General features: G+C 46.4%; 1 protein-coding gene across 1 annotated transcript in view; it reads right to left on the reverse strand.

The window, feature by feature from the left end:
* Positions 1–1,689: 1,689 nt before the first annotated feature.
* The window catches only part of qsox2 (quiescin Q6 sulfhydryl oxidase 2), a 35,460-nt gene continuing 22,368 nt past the window's right edge, over positions 1,690–14,781 (reverse strand). Inside the window, exons 11-12 of the mRNA XM_042000163.1 lie at positions 3,978–4,166; positions 1,690–3,893 (exon numbers count right to left, since the gene is read on the reverse strand). Of these exons, the coding sequence (XP_041856097.1) occupies positions 3,373–3,893; positions 3,978–4,166 (710 nt within the window). The 3' untranslated portion in view covers positions 1,690–3,372. The remainder of the gene's footprint in view (positions 3,894–3,977; positions 4,167–14,781) is intronic.

Below are 14,781 nucleotides of genomic sequence, written 5' to 3' on the forward strand. Positions count from 1 at the left end.
TCCAGATGTTGTTACCTGGACATTGCTCAACGCTGCTCAACGCTGCATGGCGAGACCGTGGCGCCATGACAAGCTTGGATAAGAAGCCATGACATCAGTATAATCAGTATAAATCCCTCAATTTTTCATCCAATCACCATCACACTTACAGTGATTAATCAGGGTCTGCTCCTGAACAGATACATAGAACTACTTCTGGTCTTGGCCTAAGCCCCGCTTGAAACAGGAAGTGCCTTTTTCAGACAACGGGGTCCCTCTCCCTTAGGAATGAACTTCACACACTCAAAAGTGCTTCAGATCAGGTCAAACCCTTTTATGATACTACAGAAAAAAAAAAACAAGTCCCTTCGTCAAGCAAAACCATGGCGAATGGCTTTCATGTGGTGATGGATGCCATTCGCCACTGTAACTGACCCAATGTACCCTGATCTCCACCAAACTCAGCAGGGAGGACAGTGATCAGGCCTGGAACTGATTCAAATAGACATATGTTGGTTATGTGGCTCTATAGCGCCCCCTATTAATATTTAATCTATCAGATCCAACCACTGCTTAGACTGACATTGATGAAATGTCGCATATTTATACAACATGCCAGGAAAAACCAAAAGGCCTCTTCATGTCCTGATGTTGTCAATGCCATAGCCCTGCCCCCTGGGAACAGGAAGTCCACCATTTTAACCCTTTAAAATCTGTAAAACCAATTCAAACTCATTAATATCATCCTTCATGAACTGATGGTTGAAAATATGTCTAACTTCTTGCAGCATCATGATTAAAATGGCTTCCTGTGATGGTTAAATCATTCGCCATGAAACAGGAAGTGGCTCTAACCCTGCTGTCAGTTGACCAATGGAGGTGATATTTTCCTGTTCTCATTAGTTCCAACCTGAACATGGTTCTACATGAAAAATGAGTATAGCGCCACCCAGTGGCCACGTGGAATTTTCCTCTTTATAACAAAATGCTTCGGTTTGTAAGAATTCAGCAGTTGGTAAAAAACAAGGTCATGAAGGCTTCGTTTGTCATCAGTGGTCAGACAGAGGTGCAAGTTGAAAATCACCCCTTAATGCAGACAACCTCTGGAAGAATGAGCACACGGCTGTGAGCGAGAGCTTTCGTGTTGTAGGAGGGAGGCTGATGGGGCGGTGCAATAGGCCGGAGCGGCGCCAGAGGAGAGGGCCTCCATCGCTGCTTGCAGCTTTAATTGTGATTCTGTTGTTTTTATCAGAAATGACCATGCTTTACAATTTGAACAGACCATTTAGCTGTTAATCTAAATGAAAAAATGGGACAACTGATGTTTTAAAAGCTTTATTAAATCATATTTCCTACCCTACACAAACATAAAAACAGCCAATCTCAACAACAAAAATCACATTTCAGTGTCATGAAACACTTTTTTTTGGCTTCCTAATCAATTTCATCAGGCCTAAGCCAGTTTTATCAGCCCTGCATTCAACTTTTTTCATTTTGCTTTGCTCAGATTTGTAAAAATAAAGTTTGAAACTTTATTTTGTAGAAAGTTTAGATATTTCTAAAACCTTTTAGGCTCACCTTTTTTTTCTTTGACATTTATAATTGTGTTCAGAGAACCTTTGGTTCGCAAAAATGATCCAATCTGGTTCGATGTTGAGAAAATTTTTTACGAACTTTGAACCAGCAACTTGAAGTAAACATGAGTCAGAGAGCTGCAACAGGATTTATTTTCTTACAAGAGTTTAAATAATCAATCACAAAAGTAAAATATGTATGAAACATTGAACACAAACAGACCGATTAAAAAGAATCAGAGCTGAAAAGCAGCAGAGGATTAACACGGAAACCAATTTGTTTACGAATATAAAAAGTATTAAAATAAATAAAATGAAAAATAAACAGAAAAAACAGTCCTAGTCACATTTATGTACTAAATATATTTATAGGTTTATGTTTTAACCTTGATGACATACTTCTGTCTCCGTCAAATTTCTTTAAATTTAGTTTTTATCCCAGCAACATTCATTTGGAGGAGACTCAGTTAAATACACAAAGCTGCCAGGAAGCTTCTCTTTAATCAGTCAATTTTTCCTTTGACTGCACAATAACTCAGTTCCTTGCTCACTCACAGACACACACACACACACACACACACCTTAACCTGGGTATGAAACCGTTTGACTAAAAGAACTGGCCCTGATTCTACTGGATTCTAACCCTGACCCTAAAACACTAAAAAACTTTGCATCTCCAGCGATGAATTTACCATCCGATGTTCACAGAAGTCCTTCTTAGTGTGGGGTCAGAATAATTGAAGTAAATAAAAAATGTCCTTTATATGTTGAAAAAACATGCACAAATGTTTGCCTGCAGACTTCTGCAACTGACCCGGTTTTAACTCAGATCCTAAACGTGGGTCTAAACACACACAAAATAAACATCACTTTGCACCCAGAGGCTATTTTTTAATAGTGTATGACTTTACAGTCCAAATATTTTGTTATGTTGGCATCAAAAGATATAAATAAATAAAACTTAAAGACATATAAGGAGTTTTGATGTAGTTTTTTATGGGGTTGGAAATGAATTAATGCAGAATAATTAAGATAATTACTTTAGCAATAATCACACCAAGAAAATCTACTAATCTTGACATCCCAAGTCTAAACACAAAGAAAAAAAAAAGACAACTCACCGGGATTAAATTTCCGTCTTATGTTCAGTCTTAAGCGTGCTGTCAGATTTGTCGCTAACAACTACAAAAAAACAAGAATAGGTGTGTGTCTACAGGTTTCTGAATCTGACCTTTTCTGCACCTGACTCAGTTCTAACCCTGACCCTAAAACCAAACTGTGACTCTTTTTAAGGTCTTCCAAAAGGCCTTCATAAATTCTAGGACTCAGAAGTCCTCACAAAGATAAACACGCACACATTCAATGTTCAGAAAAGGGCCTGAGAGGACAGGTGTGTTTCCAATCAGCAGGATAACATTTGGCACAAAGTGAACTCATCTCTCATCTATTACTGTTAATAGTCTACTGGTCTCCCATCATGTCCATGTCCCTGTGGGGGGATTCTGTAATAAAGTCCAGACCAAGTCTGACAAAATGCACGTGATCACACCATCCAGTTCGAGTCAGAAATGTAGAAAATAAACAAATCCAGAGTCATGAAAACGTCGAACCAGAGTCGTCTGGTTCAGGGCTGAAAACAGTTATTTCTGAGGATTTTTACACAAACTGGTTTACTTTCTGTCTTTTATCAGAACAACCTGAGCTCTGCATATTTGCTACTCTAAGCTAAGCTAGGCTAACCGATGCAGCTGACAGTATAACCTCCAAGTCAGCCCTGCAGAAACTGGCTCTGCTCCTGTTCAAACCGGTCTGAACCCGGTCAGACGTGGAGGCGGGAGTGCCGGAGCTTCCACCTCTTGGATCGGACTTTGAAAAAGAAGAAGAGAAGCATGAGGAAAAGGCAGGAGCAGACGTACAGAACCACACACAGACTCATGTCCACACTGTTGAAGCCCAGACCCAGAATCCATACTCCTCTTCCTCCTCCTCCTTCCAACACCAGAACCTCCTCCTTCTCCCTCAGAGCCAGGTGTCGGGGTCGAGGTTCTGACTGCTCCTGGGGCCTCCTCTCTGGACCCTCCTTCGCTCCTTCATCTGTTCCTCGGAGCCCCAACCGAGGCTGCTCAGTCTGGACTGGATCAGGAGAAGGAGCAGAAAGTGGGGGGGGGGTCAGGGAGTATTTGGGGGACAGGTTGGAGGCGCCGTAGTGATGTCGGAGGAAACGCAGGACGCTGTCATGGTTCCACTCGTGGACGCCATTCTTCTCCTCATGGCAGGAGGGGCAGAGGGAGGGGCTTGGCCATGGAGCTTTGGGGAAGACTGGGTCCTCGCTAAGCGAGCCTGGAGGATGAGGAGGAGAAATCTTCATCAGAACTTCATACCTCACAGCAGCTGGTTGTTCTGTGTGCGTGTGTGTGCTGGTACCGGCCAGCCTGGTGTTGACACGGTTGTGCTGGTTCCAAAGCCACAGAAGCTGCTGCTCTCTGGTCCTGACGCCTTCCATGCTGCTGGCTGCCGCCTGGTCGAAGTGTCGACCACACTCCTCACAGCCAAAGAACGTCCGGATGTAGCGGCGCATCACCTGCAGCACCGGCGCTGCCTCGCCCTCCAAACCTGAGTCAACAACACCAATATTGAAGTTTCTAACTGGGTACCGATACCTTGGACGGTGCTTGATAAAAACATCAAAAGATTTTCTGTCTACTTAACATTAATTAAAATCTGACGGTAAGACAGAGCAGGATCAGCCAGTAGCAGCTTTAGTCTGGTCATGGAGCAAAGGTGAGCTGGGGCTGATGCTGGGGCACATGCTGGGACTGATGATGGGAGCTGGGGCCTATGCTGGGACTGCTGGGGCTGATGCTGGGACTGCTGCTAGGAGCTGGAGCTGAGGTTAGAACTGATGCTGGGAGCTGGGGCTGATGCTGGGACTGCTGCTAGGAGCTGGAGCTGAGGTTAGAACTGATGCTGGGAACTGGGGCTGATGCTGGGAGCTTGAAATGGAGTAGTTAAGATGTGATCTAACATGAAAGGGCATCAGTGAGCTGCATGAATAATGTTAACTTAACCAGTAACTTAATTCATGTGGCTTATAGAATACACCTGTGGTCTACATCTAAAGATAAATTCATCATTACAGCTGGTAGCTACATTAATGCTCCATAAAAAGACAAATTAACAGTGTGAATTTAAAATAAAATAAGTTAAATAAGTTATTTTATTCATACATATTTTTTAATTATACTGTCCGACTGATTTTTGTCCGACAGAATTTTGTTTCTGCCATATCGGAATCTGCCTAAAAAAATCCACATCGGTCAGGCTCTATTACAGACATTACACAAATAACATCTCACACAAGTTTTAATAAATGCGTATTTCTCAGCCATCCAGATAACTGAAATAAAGTGTTCCAACCACTTCCATGGCTACAGGCATATATAAACCCCGCCCTGAGGCATGCAGACTGTTTCAACTAACTTTGTGAAGGAACAGGTCGCTCTCAGGAGCTCGGTGGATTCCAGAGTAGTACTGTGATAAAATGGCACCTGTGCAACAAGTCCAGTCGTGAAGTTTCATCACTCCTAAATATTCCACAGTCAGCTGTCAGTGGTAGCATAACGCAGTGGAAGCGATTGGGAATGACAGCAAGTCAGCCACCAAGTAATAGGCCTGAAAATGACAGTGGGGTTGGCGGATGCTGAGGAGCATAGGGCACAAACGTCAGCAACTTTCTGTAGAGTCGGTTGCTACAGACCTTCAGACTTCATGTGGACTTCAGATCAGCTCTAGAACAGAAGAGAGCTTCATGGATTGGGTTTCCATGGCAGCAGCTGCATCCAGGAAGTACATCACCAGAAACAATGCAAAGCGTGGGATGCAGTGGCATAGAGAATGCTGCCACTGGACTCTGGATAGTGGAGACCCGTTCTCTGGAGTCACCATCTGACACCATCTGATGGAAGAGTCTGGGTCTGGCAGTTGCCGGCAGAACAGTTCTAGTCTGACTGCAGTGTGCCAAGGTGGTGGAGGGGGGGATTATGGTTTGGGATTGTTTCCAGGAGCTGGGATGGGCCCCTTAATTCCAGAGATTCTGGAAAATTCAATGTTCCCAACGTCGTGGGAACTGATGCTGAAGTGATGTTTGGGAATGGCCCTTTCCCTGTTCCAACATGACGGAGCACCAGTGCACGAAGCAGGTCCATGAAGGCCTGGATGAGGAGTCTGGTGTGGATGAACCTGATCGGCCTGCACAGTCCTGACCTCAACCCGATGGAACACCTTTGGGATGAATTAGAGCAGAGGCTGAGAGCCAGGCCCTCTGGTTCCAGCATCAGTGTCTCACCTCACACACATGCTTCTGGAGGATCGATCAGAAATTCCTACAAACACTCCTGAACCTGTGAGCCGCTTCCAGAAAAGCTAAAGCTGCAAGAGATGCAGAGGGAGGGCCAGCAGCATACTGAACTCATGTGAACGGATGTCTGTTAAGTTCATATGATAGACAAGGCAGGTCAAACGATACTTTTGACAATATAGTATATATATATATATGTATATGTATGTGTGTGTTTGGATGTATGTATCTGTAATTGTATGTATGTATGTACATTTTTATGTATGTATGTGGTTATTTGTAGGTATTTGTATGTATTTCAACATCAATAGCGGACTGAAGCAGGGCTGCGCGCTGGCGCCGACCCTGTTCGGTATCTTCTTCGCCGTCCTGCTGAAGCACGCTTTTGGAAATGCCACAGAAGGCCTCTACCTCAGAACCAGGTCGGATGGAAAGCTGTCCAGACTAAGAGCCAGGACCAAAGTCCAGATGAAGTGCCTGCGCAACTTCCTCTTCGCAGATGACGCTGCCGTTACAACCCACTCTGCTGAAGAACTCCAGCGGCTCATGGACCGATTCAGCAAGGCATGCCAGGACTTCGGACCTCCAAGTCTGGAGAAGACACAAGTCCTGGCACAAAAAGTGGACCACCAGCCACAGATCACGATCTCAGACCACGACCTGGAAGTCGTCCACAACTTTGTCTACCTCGGCTCGACCATTTCTGACTCCCTCTCTCTCGACTCCGAGCTGAACAAGCGCATCGGCAATGTCCAGACTGACCATGAGGGTGTGGTCCAACAACAAACTGACGGAGCACACTAAGATCCAGGTCTACAGCGCCTGCATCATGAGCACACTGTACGGCAGCGAGCACAAACTCAATGCCTTCCACATGTGCTGCCTCCGACACATCCTGGGCATCACCTGGCAGGACAAGGTGACAAACACAGCTGTCCTCGAGAGAGTGGGAATCCCCAGCATGTTCACCCTGCTGAAGCAGCGATGTTTGCGCTGGTTTGGTCATGTGGTGCGGATGGAAGACGGGCGGATCCCAAAAGACCTCCTGTATGGAGAACTGGCCCAAGGGCACCGCCCGACAGCAGACCCTATCTGTGCTACAAAGACATTTGCAGGCGGGACCTGAAAGTCCTGGGAGCAAATCTCAACACCTGGGAAGCCATCTCCTCGGATCGGTCGGCTTGGAGGGCGACAGTTAGAGCAGGTCTCGCCAAGTTCGACGCGTGCTTGCAGAACGGTCCGAGACCAAGAGGCAGAGACGGCGGGCTGCAAACCAGACCTGCAGACCATCTACAGTCTTTCTCTGCACCATACGTAGAAGGGACTGCCACTCCCGGAACGGGCTGATCAGCCACACCCGAAGTTGTACCACCAGACGAGACGCCAGCCAGAGCGCAGCTCCATAGTCCCTCGAGACCGACGGAGGCCTATGGGGTATGTATGTACATATGTATGCATGTACATTTGTATGTATGTATGTACATATGTATGCATGTACATTTGTATGTATGTATAATTGTAGGTATGTATTTATGTATATTTGTAGGTATGTGGAGGGGAAGGGCATATAGGCGTGGAGATGACAGAGCACAGGGTGCTTGGGTAACGGGAGGTCGCACGGTTTTTACTGCTAAACGTATGCTAAAACAACTTAATGTCTGGACATATTTTACCATCTTATCATCACCTTTCGTTAGACCTCCATCTTCATCTTTTCCACCTGTTGTCGTATACCGCCATCCCGGACTTCAAGTCATCATTTTCTTTTATGCAATAAATGGGAGCTAACCCGAATATACCTTATCGTCTGGACATTGTTTCATCAAAGCACGTTATAACCAGGATCCCCCGCACCCAGAGCGACTAAGAAAGGACAGGACCACATAGTCGCTACAATATGTATATTTGCATGTATGTATGTATATTTGTAGGTATGTGTGTACGTGTGTATGTATGTACATTTGTATGTATGTACGTATGTATATTTGTATGTATGTATATTTTTATGCATGTATGTATGTATATATAATTGTACGTATGTATGTATGTATGTATGTACATTTGTAGGTATGTATGTACGTATGTATATTTGTATGTATGTATGTATGTATGTTTGTATGTATATTTGTATGTATGTATGTACATTTGTAGGTATGTATGTAGGTATATGTTCTGCCCATGGGCTGATTGAACTGTTTTAAATGCCATGTATATTGTGTAAGATATTTACAATATGGTATCTTTAAGTTATAATGTTTGATAGTAAGGAAAAGACTTTTCTCTGCCGCAGTTATGTTTGGTGTTGCTTTAGCTCTCGCGAGACTTTGTGATATTCTCGCGAGACTTCGGGGTATTCTCGCGAGACTAACCCGCGAGTTTATGGTATCTGCTAATGGTTTCCGCTAGCAAGTTATCTCCGCCACGTCGTAAGGAGTTAAAAGTTCGTTTTTCATCATCTTTCCCCAAGACAGCAACGTCTGTGAGTGTGTTATTCAGTTTTACTTTGGCTAATTCATATGTTTGACACGAACGATTAATATGTTTGGTTTATTCTGTCTTTAATGTGTGCTAATTGTTAGCAAATGCTAGGCTCAACGTAGCTTCCTGTTAGCGGCTTAGCCTAGTGGTATTTACCGATCTTACAGTAATTCTTTTTCTGCTGTTTGTTTTACAGTTTTACTCGCTTTTTTCACATGTCAACCTGTAAAGACAAGAAAATAAAGGAGCAAGACGCTCATCTTCCTGGCTTGTGAGACACGAGTTTGGCTTGCTGTTTAATCTGTGTTCACGCACCGGCTCAACACACAGACAGAACAGTACAGTAAAAAGACGTTACAGCGGTGGACAAAAGAAAAACTTAAGAACTCAAACATGGAGAAACACTTAAAAACGACTGCTGATGAAAAGGAGGCAAAGTCTGAAGCAAACCTGCCACCTCCATCATCCCCAAAGCCGTCAGTTCGTGCGGCATCAAGAACTAGTTCAAAACTTTCATCTTCCAAATCATCTGTTATGGAGGCTGCCGCCAAAGCCAGAGCCTTGGCCGAAGCGGCACTCACCAAGGCAGCATACGCTAAGCGTCAGCTGGAGATGAAAAAGGAGAAAGCCAAACTGGATCTACAAAAGGCTGCATTAGAAGCGGATTTGGAAGCATTGGAATATGAAAAAGAAGCAGAAGCTGCTAGGGTGGAGGCTGAAGTCCTGGAAGCAGCTGCAGCTATGGGAAATGACGACATGCAAAGTTTAAGAAGCATGGTCCCACCGCATGCGACTCAAAAACGCACAGAAGAATACGTGCTGTGTTAGTCACAAATCACCACGCAGTCCTTTCCTCTGTCACCCTGCGATGAACTCCAACACGCCGTGAGTGGTCTCACACCACAGCCAGCACACAAAGCTGTAGAGAAAAGGCCTTCATTCAGTGCCTTCAGACCCTCACCAATTGAGCCCACACATGCAGCTGGACAGACAGGAACACCAAAACTACCAGATAATCCTCGCAGACAAAATAATCAGCCTGCTCTTTGTAATGACTCTCTACCCATGTCAGACTTTGCTAAGTTCTTAGCACGCAGAGAGTTAGTAACTACTGGACTTACAAAATTCGATGATTCACCAGAGAACTTCAGAGCATGGCAGTCAACCTTTTTCAATGCAACGCAGGGTTTGGGGCTCACCTGTAGTGAAGAATTAGACCTCCTCACAAAGTGGCTGGGCAAAGAGTCATCCGAGCATGTGAAAAGGATCCGTGCAGTTCATGTAACTAACCCACAAACTGCCCTCCATTATTCCTGGGACAGACTTCAGGAATGCTACGGCGCCCCTGAGATTGTGGAAAATGCTCTGTTTAAAAGACTGGACAGCTTCCCCCGCTTATCTACCAGAGACAATGTGAAACTGAGAGAACTTAGCGATCTGCTCATGGAGCTGCTGGCAGCCAAAAGTGATGGTTACCTCCCTGGCCTGGCTTACCTCGACACTCCACGTGGGATAAAACCCATCGTAGAGAAATTGCCCCCTAACTTACAAGAGAAATGGCTCAGCACTGGTTCACGTTTCAAAGAGCAACACAGAACAACGTTTCCCCCCTTTTCATTCTTTGCGGACTTCGTGTACAGCCAGGCCAAGGCCCGTAATGACCCGAGTTTCACCATGCTGAGCAACAGTCAGTCATTCAACAAAAATGAGAAAACTCCATTCAAACCAAGCGGGTTTAAGACTGCTGCACAAAACAGACTTGTCTGCCAACGCTAATGGAGACACCGTGACCTACGCAGACACTATGAAAAAGGACAACGACCCGGCTCGATATTGCCCTGTACATAAAAAGACTCATCCCTTAGAAAAATGTAGGTCATTCAAACTAAAAACACTACAAGAACGAAAAACTATTCTGAAAGAACACAGACGCTGCTTTAAGTGCTGTTCCCCAAGTCATCTTGCTAAAGACTGCCAAGTGTCACTGAAATGCAGTGAATGTGAGAGCGAAAGACACTGCTCTGCAATGCATCCTGAGAACTCTCGGCCGCCTCCTCCGTTACCTGCTCAGCCGGATATGGGAGCAGTGTGCCCTCCTCTTGAAGTGAATACACAATGCACCAAGGTCTGCGGTCCAGGAAATCTCCCACGGTCCTGCTCAAAGGTGTGTCTAACACGTGTCTTTCCCAAAGGTCAACCAGAACGTGCTGTCAAGCTGTATCTCATACTTGACGATCAGAGCAATCGCTCCCTAGCATGCTCAGAGTTTTTCCACCTGTTTGACATTGAGGGCAGCCTGTCACCATATATGATGAGAACATGTGCTGGCGTCACAGAAATGACAGGCAGAAAGGCTGCAGGCTTTCAAATCGAAGCACTAGATAGGAGTGTGTGCTTAGATCTTCCACCCCTCATTGAGTGCAATGAGATAATGAACAACAAGTCTGAGATTCCAACTCCAGCAGCCGCTCTTGCACATGCTCACCTTAAACACATTGCCCCTTACATCCCCAAACTGGATCCCGATGCTAAAATGATGATCTTGCTCGGAAGGGACATGATACGTGTACACAAAGTGAGGGAGCAAATCAACGGGCCTCACGATGCACCCTTCGCCTAGCGCCTAGACTTAGGATGGGTGATAATAGGTGAAGTGTGTCTTGACAATGCTCACAAACCCACTGTAAACATCTTCAGAACCCATATCCTCCAGAATGGGCGTCCATCTCTCCTCACTCCATGCCATAACAACATAAATGTGAAGGAGAAATTGAGTGACGGCGGGGAGCACAAGCGCGGCCACTCAGCGCTCGCCTCCCAGCTTACAACAGCCGAGGAACGTCTTGGGCTTGCAGTCTTTCAACACACAGCCAATGACAATAAAAGTGCGATGTCCTTCGAGGATGAACTGTTTTTGAAAATAATGGAAAGGGAGGTCCATCAGGATGAGGAGAATAACTGGATCGCTCCTTTACCATTCAAGTTTCCTCGCCCCCTGCTCCCGGACAACAGAGAGCAAGCTCTGTCCCGTCTGAGCTCTCTGAGACGCACTCTGAGCAAGAATGCTGAAATGAAACAGCAGTTCTCCTCCTTTATGGAAAAGCTGTTTGAGAACAAACATGCCGAGAAAGCGCCACCTATCCACGAGAAACAGGAACATTGGTACCTACCTATTTTCGGGGTGTATCATCCTCAGAAGCCGGGGCAGATCCGAGTCGTGTTCGACTCAAGCGCCCAACACTACGGTGTCTCCCTCAACTCGGTGTTACTCACAGGGCCGGACCTAAATAACACACTGTTGGGGGTGTTAGTTCGGTTTAGGAAGGACCTCATTGCAGTCACCACTGACATTCAACAAATGTTTTATGGGTTCCTGGTGCAACATGACCACAGGGACTACTTGAGGTTCCTGTGGCACAAAGACAATGACCTCTCAAAAGAGATAGAGGAATACCGCATGCGAGTACATGTCTTTGGCAATAGCCCATCTCCAGTGGTCGCCATCTACGGACTTCGACAAGCTGCTCAGAAAGGTGAACCACAGCATGGAGCTGACACAAGGAGGTTCATTGAGAGACACTTTTATGTAGACGATGGACTCATATCTCTTCCTACAGAGGCTGCAGCGATAGACCTGCTAAAACGAACCCGTGCATCACTAGCAGAGTCCAACTTGAAGCTTCACAAAATTGCATCAAACAGCATCACTGTGATGAAAGCTTTCGAGCCTAAAGATTTGGCCTCAGGGGTCCGAGATCTGGGCCTAGACGACGAAACTCTGCCTGCACAAAGAAGCTTGGGCCTGTGTTGGGACATCAGCACAGACATGTTAACCTTCAAAGTAGCAGTCGCTCACAAGCCTTATACTCGTCGCGGGGTGTTATCGGTCGTCAACAGCATCTTCGACCCATTGGGTTTGGCAGCACCAGTTACCATTCAAGGCAGGCTGTTACTGCGAGAGCTGTCCACTGGTGTTCAGGACTGGGACACACCCCTACCTGACGAAAAGGCAAGCATGTGGGAGGAATGGAAAGCGTCACTTAAGAAACTAAGCAGTCTCCACGTCCCTCGCTGCTATGTTAAAATGTCACTTGTAGCAACCACATACACAGAACTGTGCATTTTTTCTGACGCTTCAAACTGGGCCATAGGGGCAGTGGCCTATTTAAGAGCTGTCACTGAAGAGGGCCATTGTAAGGTTGGATTTGTGCTGGGAAAGGCTAAACTGTCGCCTCAGCCGGCCCCTACAATCCCACGTCTCGAACTCTGTGGAGCCGTTCTGGCAGCCGAGATGGCTGAGTTGATCCTGGATGAACTGGACTACAAACCAAATGCAGTCAAATTCTACTGCGACAGCAAGGTCGTCCTTGGATATATCTGCAACAACTCGAGGCGTTTTTATGTATATGTGCACAATCGCGTTCATCGCATCCGTCAGACAACATCCCCCGACCAGTGGTATTACATCCCCACTGAACAGAACCCAGCCGACTTAGCCACCAGATCTGTAGCTGCATCGCAACTCATGGACACGATCTGGTTCAAGGGACCTGCTTTCCTCTACAAACCTCCAAAGCTGGAGAAATACAAGAACTTTAAACTGATAGATCCTGAAACAGACTTGGAAGTCAGGCCACAAGTAACTGCCCTAGCTACTCACCTGGAAGCTAAGAGACTCACCGCCGCGAGGTTTCAGCGCTTCTCTACGTGGAGGTCACTGCTGGGAGCTGTTTCCTTCTTGATACATCAGGTACGTTCCCACAGAAGAGACACACCTCAACCCACGTGTAAAGGCTGGCATCAGTGCAGCAGACCTCGCACTCCTGACGAGCTTTCAGCTGCTAAGAGGCTCATACTGGAAATAGCTCAAAGGGATACGTATCCAGATGAATATGCTGCTCTTCAAGCAAAGAAAGAAGTTTGCAACTCGAGTCCTATCCTGACCCTTGACCCCTTTATGAGCTACGGTCTGCTCAGAGTTGGTGGGCGCCTCAGACATGCCCCCCTTGATTCAGAGGTAAAACACCCGGTCATCCTCTCAAAGCAAAGTCATGTCACCAAACTGCTCGTTAAACATCATCATGTGGAAGTGAAACACCAGGGACGGCAGTTCACAGAAGGGGCCATCAGAGCAGGTGGATTGTGGATTGTTGGTGGTAAGAGACTGGTGAGTAGTGTCCTCAGTCGCTGTGTGATATGTCGTAAACTTAGGGGCAAGCCAGAAGAGCAGAAAATGGCTGACCTTCCTCCGACCGGCTTGACACTTCCCCGCCCTTTACCTACGTGGGGCTGGATGTTTTCGGGCCATGGACAGTGGTGACCCGGCGCACTCGAGGAGGTGCAGCACAAAGCAAAAGGTGGGCCGTTCTATTCACATGCATGAACACCAGGGGGGTACACATCGAGGTTGTAGAGTCGATGGATACCACAAGCTGTGTCAATGCGTTGCGGAGATTCTTTGCAGTCAGGGGCCCAGCAAAGATGCTCAGGTCGGACAGGGGAACTAACTTCATGGCTGCCAGTGTAGAACTGGGAATGGAGCATTCAGATGAAAAGCAAACCAGTGTTCTGAAATACCTCCACAGTAAAGGTTGCATCTGGGAGTTTAATCCTCCGCATGCCTCTCACATGGGAGGAGTGTGGGAGCGTATGATCGGGGTCACGCGCAAAATATTGGACTCCATTTTGTTGGAAAACAAATATACTCACCTGACACATGAGATCCTGTGTACTTTGATGGCGGAGGTATCAGCGATCATCAACACAAGGCCACTGATCCCTATCTCATCAGACCCCTCCTCACCGGTTCTGCTGTCACCGGCCATGCTTCTGACCCAAAAACCCGGTTTACACGCACCACCAGGAAACTTCACAGGAAAGGACCTTCTGAAGGGTCAGTGGAGGCGGGTACAAGCCCTGGCGACAGAATTTTGGGGACGTTGGAGGGATGAGTACTTGAGCACTCTCCAGTCGAGAAACAAATGGCAAAGAACACGGTCCAACCTACAACCCGGGGACATAGTGCTGCTGAGACAAAGTCAAGTACCAAGGAATGGGTGGCCTATGGCTGTGGTCACATCTGTCTCCCCCAGCCGCGATGGTCTAGTCCGCAAAGTGGAGGTGCGTACAGCATCTCAAGGAGCTCTAAAGACGTACCTGAGGCCCATTTCCGACATTGTCTTGTTGTTAGGGAAGACTGAGGAGGGCTATAAGGACATGTGAAGATTAGTGGCATAAGTCATGCCAGGCGGGGAGTGTTCTGCCCATGGGCTGATTGAACTGTTTTAAATGCCATGTATATTGTGTAAGATATTTACAATATGGTATCTTTAAGTTATAATGTTTGATAGTAAGGAAAAGACTTTTCTCTGCCGCAGCTATGTTTGGTGTTGC

The sequence above is a fragment of the Melanotaenia boesemani genome, chromosome 11 (genome assembly GCF_017639745.1).
Source record: "Melanotaenia boesemani isolate fMelBoe1 chromosome 11, fMelBoe1.pri, whole genome shotgun sequence".
Taxonomy (NCBI): Eukaryota; Metazoa; Chordata; class Actinopteri; order Atheriniformes; family Melanotaeniidae; genus Melanotaenia; species Melanotaenia boesemani.